Source organism: Cydia pomonella, chromosome 7 (genome assembly GCF_033807575.1).
Source record: "Cydia pomonella isolate Wapato2018A chromosome 7, ilCydPomo1, whole genome shotgun sequence".
NCBI lineage: Eukaryota > Metazoa > Arthropoda > Insecta > Lepidoptera > Tortricidae > Cydia > Cydia pomonella.
In genome coordinates, this window is record NC_084709.1 from 19,297,664 (window position 1) to 19,316,565 (window position 18,902).

Below are 18,902 nucleotides of genomic sequence, written 5' to 3' on the forward strand. Positions count from 1 at the left end.
CCTACCTTACCTTACTATACCTTACCTTATCCTATTGTAAGTACAAAGTTTTAGAGCAATCTAGCTAGTCGTTTTAAAATGAGAGCGTAACTATGTTTGTATGGAGAACCGAGCATGCTGGGGACCCTTAAACGGAAATTCTATAGTTATTCTTATAAGTTTTTTTTACCTAGATATTGTTTTTGTAAGATAATGATTCTGCATTCATTTTCCTTATTATGGTCGTCCTCGTATTGTACACTTATGATGAAGTTAATGAGAATCCGTGACTAGCATCAACTAAATATACATATACGCTCAGATAAGTATGTGAAAGTCCCTATATTTACTTGATCTTGGCCATATAATAATAAAATAAAATCATTTATTTACCAACTAAATTAAGTTCACATTATTTACCAGGGGCCCCCGCACTAAGTGAGACCTGTATCGCGAGGAACCAGTTACGTTTGTACAGTATCTGAATTTAGTTACTTAAGTGTAGCATGCAAGTTACAAAAATTACTAAAAATTATACTTAAATCTTTGCGTACATTATAAAATATTACTTAGTATAGCTTCTGTCTCCACGTAGTTAAGTGATTGAAGAAAGGTGTAGGTACCTAAGCTTTTTGGCCTCTATAACTGATCTGCCTTTGAGATGACAATGCTTTAGCATGGCATTGTAGGTTGAAGCCTTAAGATGGTCCCCAAATCGTTTACCGAAGGCGGAGAAAACTTTCGGAACAGGTAAGTTAAAGATTCGCTTTTTGACATTTTTTGAATTTGCGTAACAATTCATGAGTGTAGACGATTTGTGTGATATGCACAGTTAGCGCTTGGAAATTATAGTTTTATCCATTTTTTTAATTAGTTTTGATAGGTTTACTTTTCTGAAACCAGATTCTAAGATTTTGTTGGGCACAGTTATATACTGAAAGTTTTACAACCGCTACATTTTCGATTTAAATTATAATTTGCCTTATCGTTGATACTATAAAATGGCATATCTATCTATCTAACCTAACTAACGTTTTTCCCATTTTTTATTGCAAAAAATATACCGTATGTAATAACTGTATTTCCGCTAGGACACAAATATACAGAATACATAAGAAATAAATTAGTACTTACTTAAGTAGGTAAGTAAGTATAAGTACAAATACAAATGGGTGAAAAACGTCCAGGAAAACCGATATCTTTTATGTGTACGAATGTTAACACTTTGAATACATTTTCCTTAAACTTTTAACTGGGGACCCGGTAGTGCCCCCGGCAAAACGAGCAAAGCAAAGCGAAAGGGCACTACCTACTACTTCTCGAAGTGCTATCGTTTTTTTCGAACGTCATAACTTGGGTTTGGATTATACCAGATAAACAAAATTCTCGGGATATAATGTCAATAGTAGACTTATTAAGGATAAAACATTTCAATTGCATAGCTCTCTCTAACTTTAGATTTTATTAATATCTAAAAAAAAACCCGATTTCGTCACTGGCTCACTTACTCAATGATGATCATCAAAGCCTACACGTCACGTCAAAATATATGGCTTGGCAGTTTCGTTACTACAAAAAGTATTGTATGATAAAAAAAATATATAGTGAATAAATTTTCACCTTACGCCCATGAGACAGTAGACAAACGGCCTAGCCACATATTTTGAATAAGGTGTAGAGTTTGTGAAGTTAGGGCTTGTAGAGCGCGCTGACTCGAGTACTAATTTCTTAAGTCTTGAATAAATACGGTAAAATAAACTATAATATTGCATATTTTTGTATATTTTCCTCGCAATGGCAGTGAAGACTATGTAGAGTAACTAACTATATAACTCGGGCATAAATGCCCCATTTTATTCTCAAATGATGAATCGCCTAGACTAGGATGAAATGGGTAGTTTTATGCCCTAGTTGTATAAGTTACTACCTGCTCCAGTACATATATTTTTAAATTTAATGATTGCCAGCGATATCTCAATCTTCTTCATTAGAAGCGCGCACGTAAGGCGAGCTGGCACTTATCTATAAGATGGTAAAAGCAGCGTTATTACGAATATTCATATAATATAGTACAACAGTTGTATTTTTTTAATGCTTACTTCTAGGCAAAGATCTACTGTAGATGTACTTTGTAACAAACCAAATTTACTCTTGTTTATCAATTTAGGTGTTGGTTGCTATCTTAGAAAAAATATTGTGTACATAATGATTTCATTTAACCCTTAATATGTACCTGTGAAGTAATTATAATATCTTAAACAACATCAAAAGTACTTATAAGCTGTGGTAAAATATAAATTGAAATATAGCCGTTCACTTTCGCGTATCCTCTTACCAACGCCTGTCAAATACTTACATTCAAAAGTAAACTCAAGTATTTGTGATAGATTATTATATTTAGGCGTTACTTTCAGATAAATTATAAGTATTATGTAACATATTTATTCACAAGAACTGGCCATTAATAGAATAGGCATCGATAGCTCACATGGACATACACACAAAAAGGATTAGATAAAAAAAACTTATTTGTAAATAAATATTAATCCGATACAACTTCTACATTATCAAATCTGTCTTCAAACAGCTTTGCTACATCTCTGAGACTACATAATACCGACGAGTACCTTGTGCGACCATTTTTGTCATGCTCAGAATATTGCAGACACACTTCTTTACATTTTCTTCTATGTCTTCTTTTGGTATTTCTTTTTCTTGAGCTATGTTCCCAATCTGGATAACGTTTTCCATAAAGAGGAAGTAATTCTAAGGTTCTGAGATTGTTCCCATGTTTTTGACTAGATGGGACAGTTTCAAATCTGTTTTCTCTTGAGTATACATAACCAATGAGCAAATTCAAAATGAATAAGAATAATAACATTTCACCTGCAGGAACAATTTTCGATCTGAATTAAAAAATATACATATATCGTGGATTTTTTATTGAATCATAATTTATTAGAAATGAGAATAACGCGTTTTTGTTATCCCTCTAGGGTAAATACTTACGAGTAGGAGTCTACGTAAACCGCAAAAGATAACTTGAATTGCGTATCAACTGAGTATATTGCCATATAAACTCGTCCACGGGAGTCACGATGAAACTGTAACTAATAAAATTATGCATATCTAATGAAAAATCATGATTCAGTCATAACCGGATACGTTATTCAAACTCCAAGAAACAATTGATAGGTTTTACAAGCGGAAAACCGATTAACTCACCACACCTACATTAATAGGTAGGTTTACATAATCCGTCATGTTTTGCTGTCTAATATAAATTTATGTACTTATTTAAACTTTATTGCCCGATATAAAATTTTACAAACAGCGGACTTAAAGAGATAATACCAGGTGAGCCCCTTCTCAGATTTGAAAATTTGAGGTAAATACCTCCGTCACGCTGACGGGGGTGGCTTTTAAAATTAGTGCGATAAGGACAACTGCAGTTTAGGCGAAAATCCCGCATAAAAGTCTCAGGAATCGAGGTTTCGTTCTCGACATTTTCCTTCTCCAAAACTTGACAATCGTACCGATATTTTTGGAACGGGATGAGAAAGAAATTATCTATGTCTGATTGTTTTGATTTGTGATTATATGCTCTTTGATTTGTGCGTTTATTGTTGCCAATGTTGTATGCTAGGCTAGGCCGTAAATGGACACGGCGCATTTATTTGGCCGTTTTTAGCGCTTTTGAAAGTAACTTAGTTCTTATAAAACCAAGGGTATCAAAAAATGCAAAACGTACAAACGCAGGTACTGGTAATATTGAGCTTATATTACCAAAAATATTAATCTAGGGCCAAAATCCAGAGAGGAAAATGGCAAAAACGTTTGTATGGAAAAATCACCACGAATGTTTCCTCGTAATGCCTTAAGACATTCTCTATCAGTCACTCTCACTAACCATTAGGTCAAATAGAAACTTGTATTTAGTGCAGCATTGTAGACATAGAAATGTTCGAAACACAATTCAAATTGTATTAAACAATAAAAAATGTTCTATTTATACACTTACACATATTAAAATAATGGCAATATATACCTTGATGGTATGTAGACACCTTTTTCTTATTTGGAATGTAAGTTGGTGTAGTGCCAAATTCTTTCGCATGTTTCAAGTGCCAAGTTTACACAAAAACTGGGTGGTTATAAAGACACTTTCACTGTACTTTCCAAGTAGAAAGTTAAAGGAAAATTCCACTTTCATCCCATATCTGAACATATGAGAATTAACGGTTTTCTTCGAAATTCACAAAGTGTTGTTATGAAATAAACAATATTTAAAATTAGGATTTGAATTTTTAATAACTATAATTAAAGGACGATTTGATTTTTTTAGTTCAAAATGGCGAGGAAACACTCTATTAAATTAGATACAATTGACAACGTTTCATTTTGATGAAACCTGAAATTTTACATATGATTTGGAAGAATTTTGCTTCTTGAACACTGCAATATATTAATATAAATTTAATATCACTTATTACAAAAAAGCGGCCAAGTAAGTGCGAGTCGGACTCGCCCGTGAACCCCGTACCGTTTATGACGTATTAAAAAAAAACTACTCACTAGATCTCGTTCAAACCAATTTTTGGTGGAAGTTTGCATGGTAATGTACATCATATATTTTTTTTAGTTTTATCATTCTCTTATTTTAGAAGTTACAGGGGGGGGGGGGGCACACATTTTACCACTTTGGAAGTGTCTCTCGCGCAAACTATTCAGTATAGAAAAAAATAATATTAGAAACCTCAATATCATTTTTGAAGACCTATCCATAGATACCCCACACGTGTGGGTTTGATGAAAAATTTTTTTTTGAGTTTCAGTTGTAAGTATGGGGAACCCCCAAAATTTTTTGCCATTTGGCTACGGAACCCTAAAAATACAAAAAATAAATAGGTGATATGCCATTGCCCATTCGTCACGAGAAAAAAATTGCTGTCATAATATTGGATACGGCGTGATTGATATATCCATACTAAATTGCAGCTTTCTAGTACAAACGTTCAGAGCTAAACCGCGGAGGGTCGGAAGGACGGACATGACGAAACTATAAGGATCTCTAGTTGTAGGTAAACACGGAACTCTAAAAGTGACGACATTATGATTATTTATAGCAATACAGATATTTTTTAGTAAAAAGATAATTTGAAGCGAATAACTATACTATATAACTATATGAAAATTAAATGTATTATTAAAGTACCTATATAAAGGTAATGTCTTCAGCGGGTCATAAAATCATGCATGACTTACTCCAAATTAAGGCGACTGATAATTCCAACGACATTGACCAATCTGACCATACCTATCACGGAGTAACCATATTAAATATTTTAGATAACTATTAGATTATAAATTACTGATTTTATTTTGAAGTAGCTTTGCTATAGGGAAAGTTTTAATGTTAATAGCAGTCAGTATTTTTTTAAATGATGATTTGACAGATTGTTTACCAACAGAAAAATGTCAAAGAGCGGATTATTAAAAAAAACCAGGGACGTCGACGTTCAGCTTGGAAAGTTAATATTCTAAAACACCTAGATTCTGTTTGTTGTAAACTTGTAATAGGATATTCATTTGATCTGGATTTGTTATGTATATTTTTTGTATATTACATCGGTGGCAAACAAGCATACGGCCCGTCTGATGGTAAGATATATTATATGCGCGTTGCTGATAAATTAATTACGTAGACAAATTACTAAAGTAGGTCATAAACTCCTCCATACAGGGTGTTTATTTAGTCATCTGCAATAATTAACGAGGTGAATATATAGGTCATACTGAGCAACTTTTACTATGGGACCAACCCCGATGTCGCGAAACAAAATTTGTTGTTACATAAATTTTAGCTGTCTGAGCGCTGGAGGCCTACCGGTAAGAGCGTGCTACTTGCAATTCGGATGTCCCGATATATACGAAATATCATTTGATATTTACCAGTCGCTTTTCGGTGAAGGAAAACATCGCGAGAAAACCGGACTAATCCCAACAATGAGCAGACAACGATGAGCCGTGACATAAAGCCGGGACAACGCGAAGAAGAAGAATGCATTTTAGCTGTCTGACCTTGACATTTTCTATGGGAGAGTAAATTTTTTTTCGCGATTTCGGGGTTGGTCCTATAGTAAAAGTTGCTCAGTGTGACCTATATATTCACTCCGTAAATTATTGCAGGTGACTAAATAAACATTCTGTATAGAAGAGTTAACGACTTTCTTTAGTAATTTGTCTACGTAATACGTCTGATATTGTTCTGCGTGTCATTGTATAATTCTTAGATTTAAGGATTTTAGTAAGTAGTTATATTCAAATACAATTTTTATATAGTTCATGAAAAAAAAAATACCGACTAATAGCATTACCATTTTCCCTAGTCGCCTTAAACCCAATAAACATCTTACTCAATCCTGGCAAATTGTTATGCCGAGCCGTGAATCGTGACACTAAGTCCCGGCTGTTACGTTTAGTTGTTGTCCTGTCGCTACAGCTATAAAACGTACGCTAAGCGCCTACAAATTACGATATTTAGGCTTTTTGTTGGCCAATCCCTCATACTGGGGCTAGATTTATACGAGGCGCGAATTTAGAATATATCTCCACACAGATGCATAAGTTGCCGAAAGTTACTAAAAAGATTTAAAACCTTTTCGGTAATTTCAAGATTTTTTCTGAGGTAATAAAGGAAACTTTCATATTTTTAATGGACAATTTCCTTCGTCATATAATAATAGGTTTCCTAAAAATTTCCATGTGAAATTTCTCAATTTTGGAAAATTTCCAATGGAACAACAGAAACTACAACAATGACTTAATCAGATAAGTAGGTATTTGTCATTTTGTGTTTCATGGTGACGATTAAGAGTACAATGTTCGGATAGTAATAGCACAGAGTCTGATAGGGAGATAGCTGAATAGGGTTGGCAACGCACATGTGTCACCTATGTGTTGCAGGCGTGCTTAGTCCTCAGTACTATGCAGGAAAGCCAGTAAGTGTACCTATACGAGTGTATGTACCTCAACCGTTGCTGATCAGATTTTTTTTTTTCATTTCATGCCGTAAAAGGAATTTGCCGCTTTTTTAAAGACTAGAGGTATTTAATGAATCAAAATTCTAGTTAGTACCTTTTATTTACACTTGGATCCGTATGGGAGGGTCCCAAAAACTGACAAATGTAAACATCCTAGTGCTCGACATGCGAATGCTTATTAGACTTGCCCCCAGAACCAGGCGTACTAAATTGACAAGTCAATGTGCACAAATGATACCACAGTTTGGCCAGTGCAGTTCATACTGATTTTTTCAAAAGTTTGAATTAGAGAATATCGCGAGAATTCACCGCTAGGAGCGCTACTTTTGCGCGGTCAGTTCAAATTTTATTTTACATATGATCGTAGGTATTTTGAAATCTGGCATTTTTAGTTGTAGTTGCATATAGTTTGACCTGGAAGAAATATTTTTTTTTATTTCATGGTAATACAGACAAGGAAATTGGATACATTTAATGTAATTAAAAAAATATTTTGGGTCAAAATACAAATAAGGCCAACTAAGAAGGGGCAATTTTTCGTACAATCTGATTAATTTCTCAATTGCATTGTGTAGTGTGGACGCAAATATTAAATCATCTCGGTGATCTCTATTGCTTCGATTCAAAAGACCAGTCCCCAAGCAGTCATTCAAGTTGACAATTAGGTCAGCATTTAAATATGCATCAATCTCATCTACCGGCCAAATGTACAAAATTAAATCACCAACCGACCTCTCGAAATAAACAACTTGCCGCCAAACCTGAATTTTCGCGTTCGCACTTCCGGATGTGATCGGTAATGTCACAGGCTTACAATCGAATCGACCACTTTTCTCATGACATTCATAAATCGCACATGTAACACCTCTGGAGTTGCAGGCGTCCATGGGCTACGGTGGTTGCTAGCCACCGTCGTGGTATAAAAAAAAATCGAAATCGTTTGCTTTCAAGCTGTACAAAGCTGTCTTATTTTAGGCTTTACAAAGTCTGTATAAGCGCTAATACAGCCCCTTTAAGTCAAAAGAGGGCCCAAATTATACAGCTTTTCATGATATTGGAGCTGTAGATTAGCTGTAGAAGCAATAGCTGTAGGTATTATATAGTTGGTCAAACCAATTTGTCAGTAAATAAGAACAATAAAAACTATACTCATCCTTTTCTTTTGGATGCTAGTACTAGTGTAAGACAAAGATAGTATGACTCCCTCTGTCTATGTTTGAAATGAGATAGCCCTTTGACAAACTATAGCTGTAATTTGGTGTAACAGGAAACTATATATATATATACTTATTCTTTGTTAAATTGTTATATGTATTTGTAATGGCGACAAATGTTATAAGTAGAAAATATGAGTAAAAGGTAGTTTAAGTAAAATATATAGTGGTAAAGAAGAGCGGAATATTATATTATTGGTACTCGTAAGTGCCGATTATTATTTAGTGTAAACAGTGTTCTGCCTTTTCGCCAAAGTTTAATTGACCGAATTTCACTTGCTAATCAATTTTTCGCAACCAACGTTTTACTTGATAGAGTTATAGTTAAGTAGAATATTATTATGACACACAACATTTGGAATACATTTCTTTCGCCAAATCGTTCATTTGGCTAAAAAAATAATAATACGATAATGTCTACTCATTTGGCAGAGACAAGATAGGTGCGACGACGAGCGAAGCGAGGAGGAGCGTATTAAGTGAACTGCGAAAGTTGTTGTCCAAACCTACAGTTGCCAACTGTTAGGTTGGGAAATAATATAAATTATTAAGTTGAGTTGCGTTTGGCGACATGAAATTATGCGAAAAATTGTTTGGGAAATGACATTCAGTAAAATAATTTTTGGCGATGATTAAGAGAACCATTGTAAACCTCTGTATCTTTTCGGGCAAAATATTCACGCACCTGCGAAATAATCAAGAGAAACATAAGGAAAATATCAAACATCAGTAAAGTTAGTGTATGTTCTTAAGGTTATAATATCAAAAAACTTTATTAAATATTAAGTCTAAGGCTAAAGTCAATTTATTTTAGCTGGTAATCATAACACGGCTTTATTTTTTGCGAAATATTTACAATTATTTCTTCAATTACATTTTCTAATATGTTTTCTTGTAAATTGGCGACAATTTTTAAACAGCCTATAGGAGAGCATTATAATTTTATTAGCTGTACTATGTAATTAATGGAGTCACTTGTACAGCCTTTGGGAGTAAAACAGCTTTATAATAGAATATTTGTATTCGTTTGGCTGTATTTCGGTTCTCCGTACATAAGTTATAATTCTCTTTAGAGAGCCGTATAACGAATTTAAAAACCGGACAATTGCGAGTCGGACTCACCCACCGAGGGTTCCGTACTTTTTAGTATTTGTTGTTAGAGCGGCAACTGAAATACATCATCTGTGAAAATGTATAATGTCTAGCTATCACGGTTCATGATATACAGCCTGGTGACAGCCTGACAGACAGACAGACGGAATCTTAGTAATAGGGTCCTGTTTTACCCTTTGGGTACGGAACCCTAAAAACCATTAGGACTAAATGTTTTGGTCTTTGCTTCATTTCATTTCCTAAGTATTTAAATCAACTTTTTTGTTTATTACTATTTTTACTTTTCGAGGTCGGAGTTTTTATTTAAAGGCAAAGCCATATTTGGACCGACATAGATTCGAGCAACTCTGTCAGTAATACAGACTAAATCTATCATATATTCCTTCAGTTTTATAATACACTCATTGTCAGAAATCATAACACTACTAAACTTATACGAGTGTAAAATTACGCGAAAAAATTGCTCTCAAGATCGACATAATGTAACTCTCAAGATCGACATAATGACCATTATCACCTAATCGCACAGGTATCAATCGGAATCCCGACACAAACGTAGTGACGTAATGTGCCGGTACTATCAGCCCATTCATATGTCGATCACCAGGTAATTGACTCAGTTTCAGCTAAGCCCGAGCGACGTGCACCCGCGGCTCGCGTCCTCCTATATAAGCAGATCTTGCAAAATCGTCGCACATTCAAACATCGACCTGTCCAGGAAGTTATCCTTTTGCAATTCATTCACACATCATCATGTTTTTATTTCTGGTAGGTACGCTTTGTTTTTCTCTAGTGTCGAAAAGTTTATTTGTTGTATCTGTCATCAGACGAAACGCGATGTCGCAATGATTGGGATTAGTGTGTGAATATTTAATACTTGTGCGAATCTTTAGTATATAAGTGGCCTTTAGGTTGTCCTTAGTTCTAGCTTCGGGTATACAAGGTAATGTCATAGGTCTCACTTGTCTACGCAGTAACTCTTTAATATTTTGATGTCAATGTAATGAATAATATGAGGTCAAGTTGCTACCATAAAACATTTGGCAATCAAAAGGTGAAGAATTAATTATTTTTAATAAATAATAAAAAATGTATGATATGATTTATAAAGCCTGCACCTAACAAATGTCACTTTTTGGCCCCGTGGTTGACTAGTAGAGAATGCCAACCTCGTAAGTGTTACCATACAAAGTTCTCTTATTTTTTATTTGAACCTAGTTGTATAGTAAATTAGGATAAATTTCGTTTGTTTGAGAAAGTATCGAAATAAAAGAAATGCAACTTTATTTGGTTAATGAAGGTTGTAATTATATTGCAACGAATATGTACATTGTACTGTATATTGAGCCTCACAAATAATAGCAATAAAGTTCAAATACTTAAATAAATATAATGATTGATACCATTTTTCTACCGGAAAAAGTTACGTAAATATGCTAATTAATGGCACCATAAAAAATAATTCAAGCGTAGCATAAGCGCCGAAACAGTATCTGACGATGGAATCAGGATGATGGCCAAGCAGAGACTCAAGGAATAGAATATTGTGTTTATTTTTCACAACTCCTAAGTGATTTTATGTTAAAATCTCTAGGTATAAGTGTTGTCATAACTATTCTTAGTTAGTCAAGGACCTCTCATATAGAAAAATAAAGACTTTACCAAAAATTTATGCGGAGATGACGTAAAAGTCGTTGAAACGCTGTCCATACGTTAAAAGGATCAATATCTATATCGAACGTGCTGTCAGTTGCAGAGAAAAGTAAAAAGCCCCCAACTTTGCTGACACTTCTAGTACTTTTGTAAAAAGTTTTAGTGGTAATACTTCCTCCGGTCTTTAGAAAAATTGAAAAAGTAGATATCTAAGCTTCTTTCTTGCCAATTTGACGTGGATAAAGTTGTATTACTCTTATTTCAGCTTTACTCTAGTAAATAAACAGTGGTATTTTTAAGGTCCTTGGAGCACTTCTGACGCAGTGTTCGGCGAGCCCTGCAGTCGACGGACAGGCCAAACCCCAGGTTCTACACTATGAGATGCAAACTGCTGATATGCCCAACTCCTACAATTTCTAGTGAGTACACATTTATCATATTTCACAGCTTACATAAAACCCCGACATATGCCTAACCAAAGATCTGCTCCTTATATCAGAGATACCGCTTGACATAAGTGCCTATTACAAAGGATTGACAATCCTCCCAGGACCTAGCGTTAGCCTCAGTGAACAGGAAGAAAGTGACCTCGAGAATAAATTTTAATAAATAAATAAAAAATAAGATTAGAAAATAAACTAAGCTTAATGGGCAAAAGATTCTCGATGGTAACCACAAACAAACTTGTTATTTTTATATTAAAGTTATGTCTGACACTCAAAATGACACTAGGTACTGTGAAAATACCAAATTAAATTACGGCATATCTTCTTAACATAAACCTGACTCATTATTCACTCATCGATAAATACAAAGAATTGCCAGTTCTTACATAAAAGTCAATACATTATTTAAAAGTTCAAATAACCAATTCATTCAAACATATCGTAATGTTATCGGGAAATCACAACTCATGAGCAATCGATTTACAAGTAATAAACACAAAATATATGTGATAATTTTAAAATCAAATGACTGTCTAGAGATGCAGTCACGTCCACCATGATGCTTGTAATGATTTAATATGCCTGGGTCCGAAATGCAACTTAGAATATTTTTGTATACCAACAATTATTACACCAACATCATTATTGTTTATTATATCAGGCTACGATTTGAGATGAATGAATTAATGGGTTATAACAGCGTTGTGATGCATTGATGTTGTTGTTGTGCACGGATATATTGTAAGTAAGTAAGTAAGTAAGTAAATATTCTTTATTGCACCACAAAGAAGACAAATTTAAAAAACAGATTTACAATGTAAAGAAAGGTAGCAACAGGCAACTTATATTGTACTTAATACTTTAGCGTTTACGTTGTTAAATAGGTACCTACACTACACGAATAATCTAAGGGTGAGAGGGTAACAAATTTAATGTACCCCTTTTTCTACTTTTTTTCATTATTATTCAGTGAATTCCGGGAAGTGGTGATCCCTAGAAAGCACGTGCGGTATTTTATTTATATCCAACATTAAATCATACTAATATTTATCAGTGCTATTTAGAGACAAAAATATTTCATATCGAACATAAATATTAAAATTATATACTTCGTAGAGGTAGGTATAATATTTTTGATATAAAGTGTTTTCATTTTTCTCGAGTGATGATATTGTTGATGGGTCATAAGCTTTTCTAGTATGAGTTAAGGTTTAGCTGTCTTTTCTGTGGACATCATATTAACGGACTTTAATATTTTTTGTATCTATAAAACTATGTTTTTCTTTTTAAATTTCACGTTTTAAAATTTATTCATATAATGAAAGTCTGAGAAAAATGTTTTAATGTTTATTTGGGCATAAACAGTAGGTACATGTTCATATAACTGATGTCTATAACTTACAATTAACTACATCAGTCGCATTAGGAAAAGGGCTAAATTAACGAAGAAAATGTATTCAAATCGTTAACTTTTGTATTGTCCACAAAAAATACACCAGTTTTCCGGAATGTTTTACCCTGACACCCCTTTATCCGCATTTTTACCCTGATGCACCATGATCCGCGTTTTTAACGATTTTTAGTTATATAAGCAGTTTGTGACTGTTTATGTTTTTTTCTCCTTAGTAAATAAATTAATAACCGACTCCATTTATTTGCCTCACGTGCTCAGCAGCTGCATAACCCGATTACCAAGCGGCGTGCTTTCCAAACCCGGCTGGTGTTTCGTATTTTTTACCGAGCACTCGTCTTAGGCAAACCATTATAAGCGTGATCTCACTAACCGTAACAATAGTGCGTAAAAAGGGGTCACGGTCATAGTGGTAGGTCCGTCCGTGGTGTATGGTGTAATGCCCTTGTTTGGTATTGTTTTTGGCAAGTAAATAACTATTTAAAAACTGGCTACACCATTATTGCGTTGTTTAAAAATATCGCTACGATAGAATAAGAACAAAACCTTATAAAACAATGATAAAACGAAATAATATTAAAGTTATACTAAGTGTTAAATCTCCGCAAGCACTAGGAATATCATTTCTTCACAAAGGTTCGAATTAATGATTGGGGAGCTCAAGAGGGGAATTTTGTAGTTACTCGATTGCGTCAGATTAAGATATGAGTGATATCTTGCTACCCCGTGAAGCCTACCTTAACCACTTTTAGCTGTCTGTTGATCCGTTGGTTGGTCCTGGTGGATAGTTCAATAAATCGTTAAGCAGATTGTGGATTCGGTCATTTTAGTCCAAATTAATTCTTTAATTGTGCTATTACTAAATATGACAATGATTTGTACGCATTTTCTTAATCTAACGGTTTCAATGTGACAATCAGGCGTTGAACTTGTAATCGTCAGATTAAGGAAATGCGTAAAAATAATTGTCAGATTAAGTTATAGAAAAAATATAGCGTTAATTTGGACCAAAATGACTAAATTCACAAGATTGTGAATCTACTTAATGATTTTTTAAATCTTCCACCAACCCCTCGAACATTAAAAAAATCTGTAGACGCTTTCCTGCTTGTGAAAAGATTTTTTTTATAGGTAACCTTTTTTTCTTTCTATCTTCTAATATTTACGATTCCAATAGGTTTCTACGACACTCGAGTAACTTCACATTTAGCATCGCCGGCTCCCCAGCTACAATGAATCATTTGCTTTCGGAGGTGCCTTACTTTGCACTGGCTTTTCGCCAAACGTTCACAAAACATATAACCCTGTTGTATTCCGGACAAATAAGTGCATATCAATCGAATGCTGTCAAATATTTGTATGTGCATTAGTTGTATTTGTTTGCAAATTAAGCATGGATATGTAATTAGCCGCGACTAGGAAAACATGGTGCGGCGATATTTTCCATCAACACATCTTGAGGCCAATTCAAACTTATATTTTGATGTCAAAATGATATTTAATTGTTATTGTTTCACTTTTGTTCGTTGGTACTTGTTTGTACATGTATTTGGCGCGAGAGAGACGCACGAGCGAATGATGCGTGAATCAACTCGGGCACTATAACCCTGGGTGTATGACATTTAAACAAATAAAAAATATTTTTGTGGTAGTATAGGCTGAGTATTAGGCACTTTCCGTAATTGCTCACCTAGCTATCTTATTAGTAAATCGTGGTTATAACAATTTCGCTGTTGTTCCCTGGCTGACGGAACAGAATAACAATAAGAATTAAGTAATCGATCCATTCATTGATTACAAAATGGCATCATTTCAGATATAATTTTGACATCAAAATGTAAGTTTGACTCGTATATGATTTGTACTTGTTGCATATTTACTGTGACTTATCTTTAGAATATTTTTATTCTTATACATACCCAATCAATTCACATATAAGAAAAAAATAATAATAAGTAGTGAATTTTGTACAAATACAAAGTACTACAATAAGTTTACTAAATACTAGAAAAATAACTAATTAAAAAAGTAAAATATATTTAAAGTAATAAGTAAATACGTGTAACCTAATATGCGCCTCCGCTTGTACTTATAATGCTGGTACCTACTTTTCCTACCTACGTAAGGAAAGTCTCTAACTTTTAGCTTCTTTTTCATCGGTAAGCACAAAATATCCTTCTAAATCTCAGATATAGGATATATAGAATGGGACAATTAGGAAGCGGAAACTTGATAAAATCAATTATAATATAATTTAACCACAGTAGGGCAACGCACCTAAATACTATCTTCAATCTTAACGAGTACCAGGATGTCTCGTTACATTTGGGTGCGTTTGTAAACAAAGACCTGTGTTTGGCTGAGTCGAATGCAATCCTCGGTTTAAACTACCTATAAGTAGCTAGCTAGCTACAACGAATTCGACCATACGAAAAAAGAAAATGTTTTTCCGCTTCTAAATATTTTCCATTCTCCATGATTTTTACTCGTAGTATGTTATTTTAAGTGAATATGGAATAATTGAATTCTGAAATAAACTGATTATTATATTAGTATATTATGCTGAAGCGATCGACATCAAAATCAAAGTGATTTGTTAAGATTTCATAGAAAAAGTACTAACCGTTATTTCGTTAGGATCGCAAAGCTATTCTTCTATCTTAAACTTTTTTGGAGCATAAGTATCGGAATAGAAATACTAGATTCTATCTGAGACTTCGTCTGCTTGGGGGGATGATGATAGAGAAAACGACCCTATTGTCTTCCCCGGGCCTCAAACTATGTCCATACCAAATTTACTCTAAATCAGTTCATTGTTTTAAGCGCGAGGAGGTAACGGACAGACAGACAGAGTTACTTTAGGTTCGCATTTATAAAGTCATATAATTAGTGATTAAAACAGTTACAGACCAAAGAGTAAAGTAAGTATTCATAACTCACGTCAATTTATCTTGTAACCTGTCAAATATTCATTCAAATACAAATCAAACCGCTTTGATACATGACGTGTCACAATGGTGTCGTAAAAAGTAGAACAGAGAAGTCGTTGTAAGGATCAAAGTGACAAAAACATGATCGACCGCCTCCGCTCAGGTGAATGCCCGTCCGTCGCAAAACAAATTAAATACCAATGTAACGGAACAAGAACCCTTATCAAAACGTTCATTCTTAAGACGAAAGTGGATGACCAGCACGAAATCGCCTTTTCATACAAACGTAGTTATCATTTTCCTCTCTGGATATTAATATTATTAATACTTTGACACAATTTATTGTATATCGACCACGGTCATGCCCCTACGTTTGATATTTATCGAATTTTTAATTATTATAAAATTTGAAAGCATTTAAACATTTCTATGGAAACTGTTTTCCGCTCCTACTTTTTACAATAATCAAAAAACCGAAAAAAAGTCAAGCTTATGGCCGTGTTCCGGCTAATTTACATCAAATTATCCCACATCCAGAACATCCAGAGAGGAATATGGGGACTACGTTAATATGGAGAAGTGGCCGTCCCCTTTGCTTAAAAATTATAGCTCTACTCGCTCTAAGGGCCACCCCACACTAGCGTCTTTTAAGCGTCGGCGTCTATGGAAAACGACGTCGCTGCGCAGTTACGCGTGCGTTGCGTCGAGCAGCAGCCATAGAGTTGACCAAAGAGTAAAGTTATTTCGTATTATTTCAGAATGTCGTTTTAAAACGAGAGCGTAACTTTGATTGTATGGCAGCGGCATGGTTTAGGTCTTAAGAGACCTTACTCAGCAATTTCATATTAAGAGCCCCACACTAGCGACCCTCGTTCAAGCGTCGGCGTCTAGTCAACTTCATGGCTGCCGCTCGACGCAATGTTGGCGCAACTGCGTAGCGACGGCATTTTCCATAGCGCCAACTAGACGCAGACGCTCAAAAGACGCTAGTGTGGAATGGTCCTAAGACAAACCCACCTGAATAATAATTGCTGGTCATTTTGGCATGAATATGTGAATATAATTATGACAAATTATTACATAGGTATTGTTTTCTGGCAACCATGACATTCAAAATATCGTAATACATAAACACTAGTATGTTGTTATAAAATTCCGTCGTTTATTGTATTTTAACGTCCGAACCATATGCGCAGAGGTACTAACGATGCAAGTGGCGTCATTAAAGATAATAATCTTAAAGCGGTAGATATCTATTTAAAGTTTTACCAGCGACTTACGTTGTCATTGGATTTGAGGTAGGTAGGTATCAAAAGTTTCTGAAACTCAAGGCAACCATATTAAGCTTGCTGAATTACTCAGATTGACATTTTAAATACTTGCAATAAATTAAACTATTTTGTTGAATATTGTTATTGTTTTTTTTTATAAAAAGTACTAGTAATGATTTAAGACACAACTATAGGAGACTGCTATGTATGTGCGTAAGGAGTTATGAGTAAAGTTTTTTTTCATCAATTTTCAACAACTTTAGAGACTCTGTTAATATGTTACGAAATCTTCCGTTTTTATACCTATTTGTTTATTCCATTTTTTGGCTTTTACAGTTACGACACAAGTGACGGTTCGTCCCGGACGGAGCACGGGGCCATCCTGAATCCCGGCACGAACGAGGCGGCGTTGGACGTGCTGGGCACGGTGCGCTGGTACGACAACAAGGGACAGCTCTACGAAATGTCCTATAAAGCTGGGAAGAGAGGCTATAGGACGGTTATCAAGAAAGTGACGCAACGCTAACGAAATTTCAAAATATTAGTGATAGCCAATGTGACGTTTCAGAGTCAATTCCGATTACAAATTCCCGCATTGAGAAATTGGATTAAATAGCTACTTTTCATTTATCATCCACTCAGGCAATTTTAATGCCAATCACTTCAAAGTTGCTTCAAATAAACGCACACAAATTAATGACTTATAAATATGAACTTTAATGAATTGAATTAAATCACTGAAAAGGTTGTGTGGATGTCAATTTTGTGGCATTGTCAATTTGCCAAAAAAAAATGATGTGTATAGCCTAAAAATATTAGAGTCGGGAACAAGACTGGATTTTTGTAGGTTTTGATTGATCACAAAGAGTTAAATCAAATGTAAGCAAAGTGATTGATAGTCTAAGTATTTAAGTTATTTATATCATCTTTTTTATTTATTGAGTTATGTTTTTATCTTTCATTAAGTATATTTTTTCAAATTAAAATTATTGTTTTACTGTTAATTATATTTTGGTTTAAAGACTGTTGGCTTTTATAATTACTTAAGAATTTCTTTCTTTAAAAATATTGGAGCTCTTGTTTGAATTTAAACGATTTGTACGCCGCCCTCGAAACGTTCGGAGGTAAATTTAAAACATAATTTTACGCGATTAAGACCCATTGTAGTGAATGTTTGAACTGTACAACATATAATTATATTAAAGGCCTGTATAAAGTGTATTGGATAGCTAATTAACAAACAAGTTAACTGCCAGATAAAACTTCCTGCAAAACTTAGCACTTTATCTACGAGTTGCTTATTTGAAAATTATGAAAAGCCAACGATGACTTTATTCGTCAGATAAGTGGCAAGTAGTTTATTTAGGTCTTTACTTTGACATTGTGAAACAGGCCCTTAGGGTATATTTTACACTCAAGAACAATGTAAACGGGTCTAACTATTAGTAGCTTAGTGGCAAGGAATGCTATGTTCAAACCGGGCGGAGGTCGCGTGTGCGAAGTGCTAATACCAATGAGTTTTTCGGAACTTAAATATGTTATTTGATATTGATAATGAGGTACCAGCCATTAATCTTTAAAGAAAAACATCGAAAGCGAAAAACCGGACTTATTTAAACAAGTCTTCTAATATGGAAGGTCAGATGGAAGTCGCTGGTATTATGTCGCCAAACGTATCTAAGGCCGCCTTGGTAAACCGTATAAAATAACCCGAAACAACGCTTTGTATAGTAACGCCTTTTTAACCTTTTAAACGCTTTATGTCATAAACAAAAATGTCATTGACACGCCTAGGTTTCGGGTGCAAGCGAGCTATACGTGTAACGTATAGGGAGCGTGCAT

At 34.4% G+C, this 18,902-nt stretch overlaps 1 protein-coding gene and 1 long non-coding RNA gene across 2 annotated transcripts; one reads left to right on the plus strand and one right to left on the minus strand.

Annotated features, from left to right (window-relative positions):
* Positions 1–2,504: 2,504 nt before the first annotated feature.
* On the minus strand, positions 2,505–4,805 carry LOC133520087 (uncharacterized). The gene is made up of 2 exons (XR_009799698.1): positions 2,989–4,805; positions 2,505–2,885 (listed from the first exon to the last, which is right to left on the minus strand). It is a non-coding gene; the product is annotated as an uncharacterized LOC133520087 (long non-coding RNA).
* A 4,849-nt stretch (positions 4,806–9,654) lies between these two features.
* On the plus strand, positions 9,655–18,084 carry LOC133520088 (endocuticle structural protein SgAbd-6-like). The gene is made up of 3 exons (XM_061854390.1): positions 9,655–10,117; positions 11,303–11,421; positions 17,397–18,084. Exons 1-3 carry the CDS (start codon positions 10,103–10,105, stop codon positions 17,584–17,586), a joined length of 324 nt encoding a protein of 107 aa, XP_061710374.1. The 5' UTR covers positions 9,655–10,102; the 3' UTR covers positions 17,587–18,084.
* The last annotated feature ends 818 nt before the right edge of the window (positions 18,085–18,902 follow it).

Excerpts from the sequence above, each read along its gene's own strand:
- LOC133520088 (XM_061854390.1), top strand. Across the intron at positions 11,422-17,396 it reads CCCAACTCCTACAATTTCTA|TTACGACACAAGTGACGGTT; the intron begins GTGAGTACACAT and ends TGGCTTTTACAG.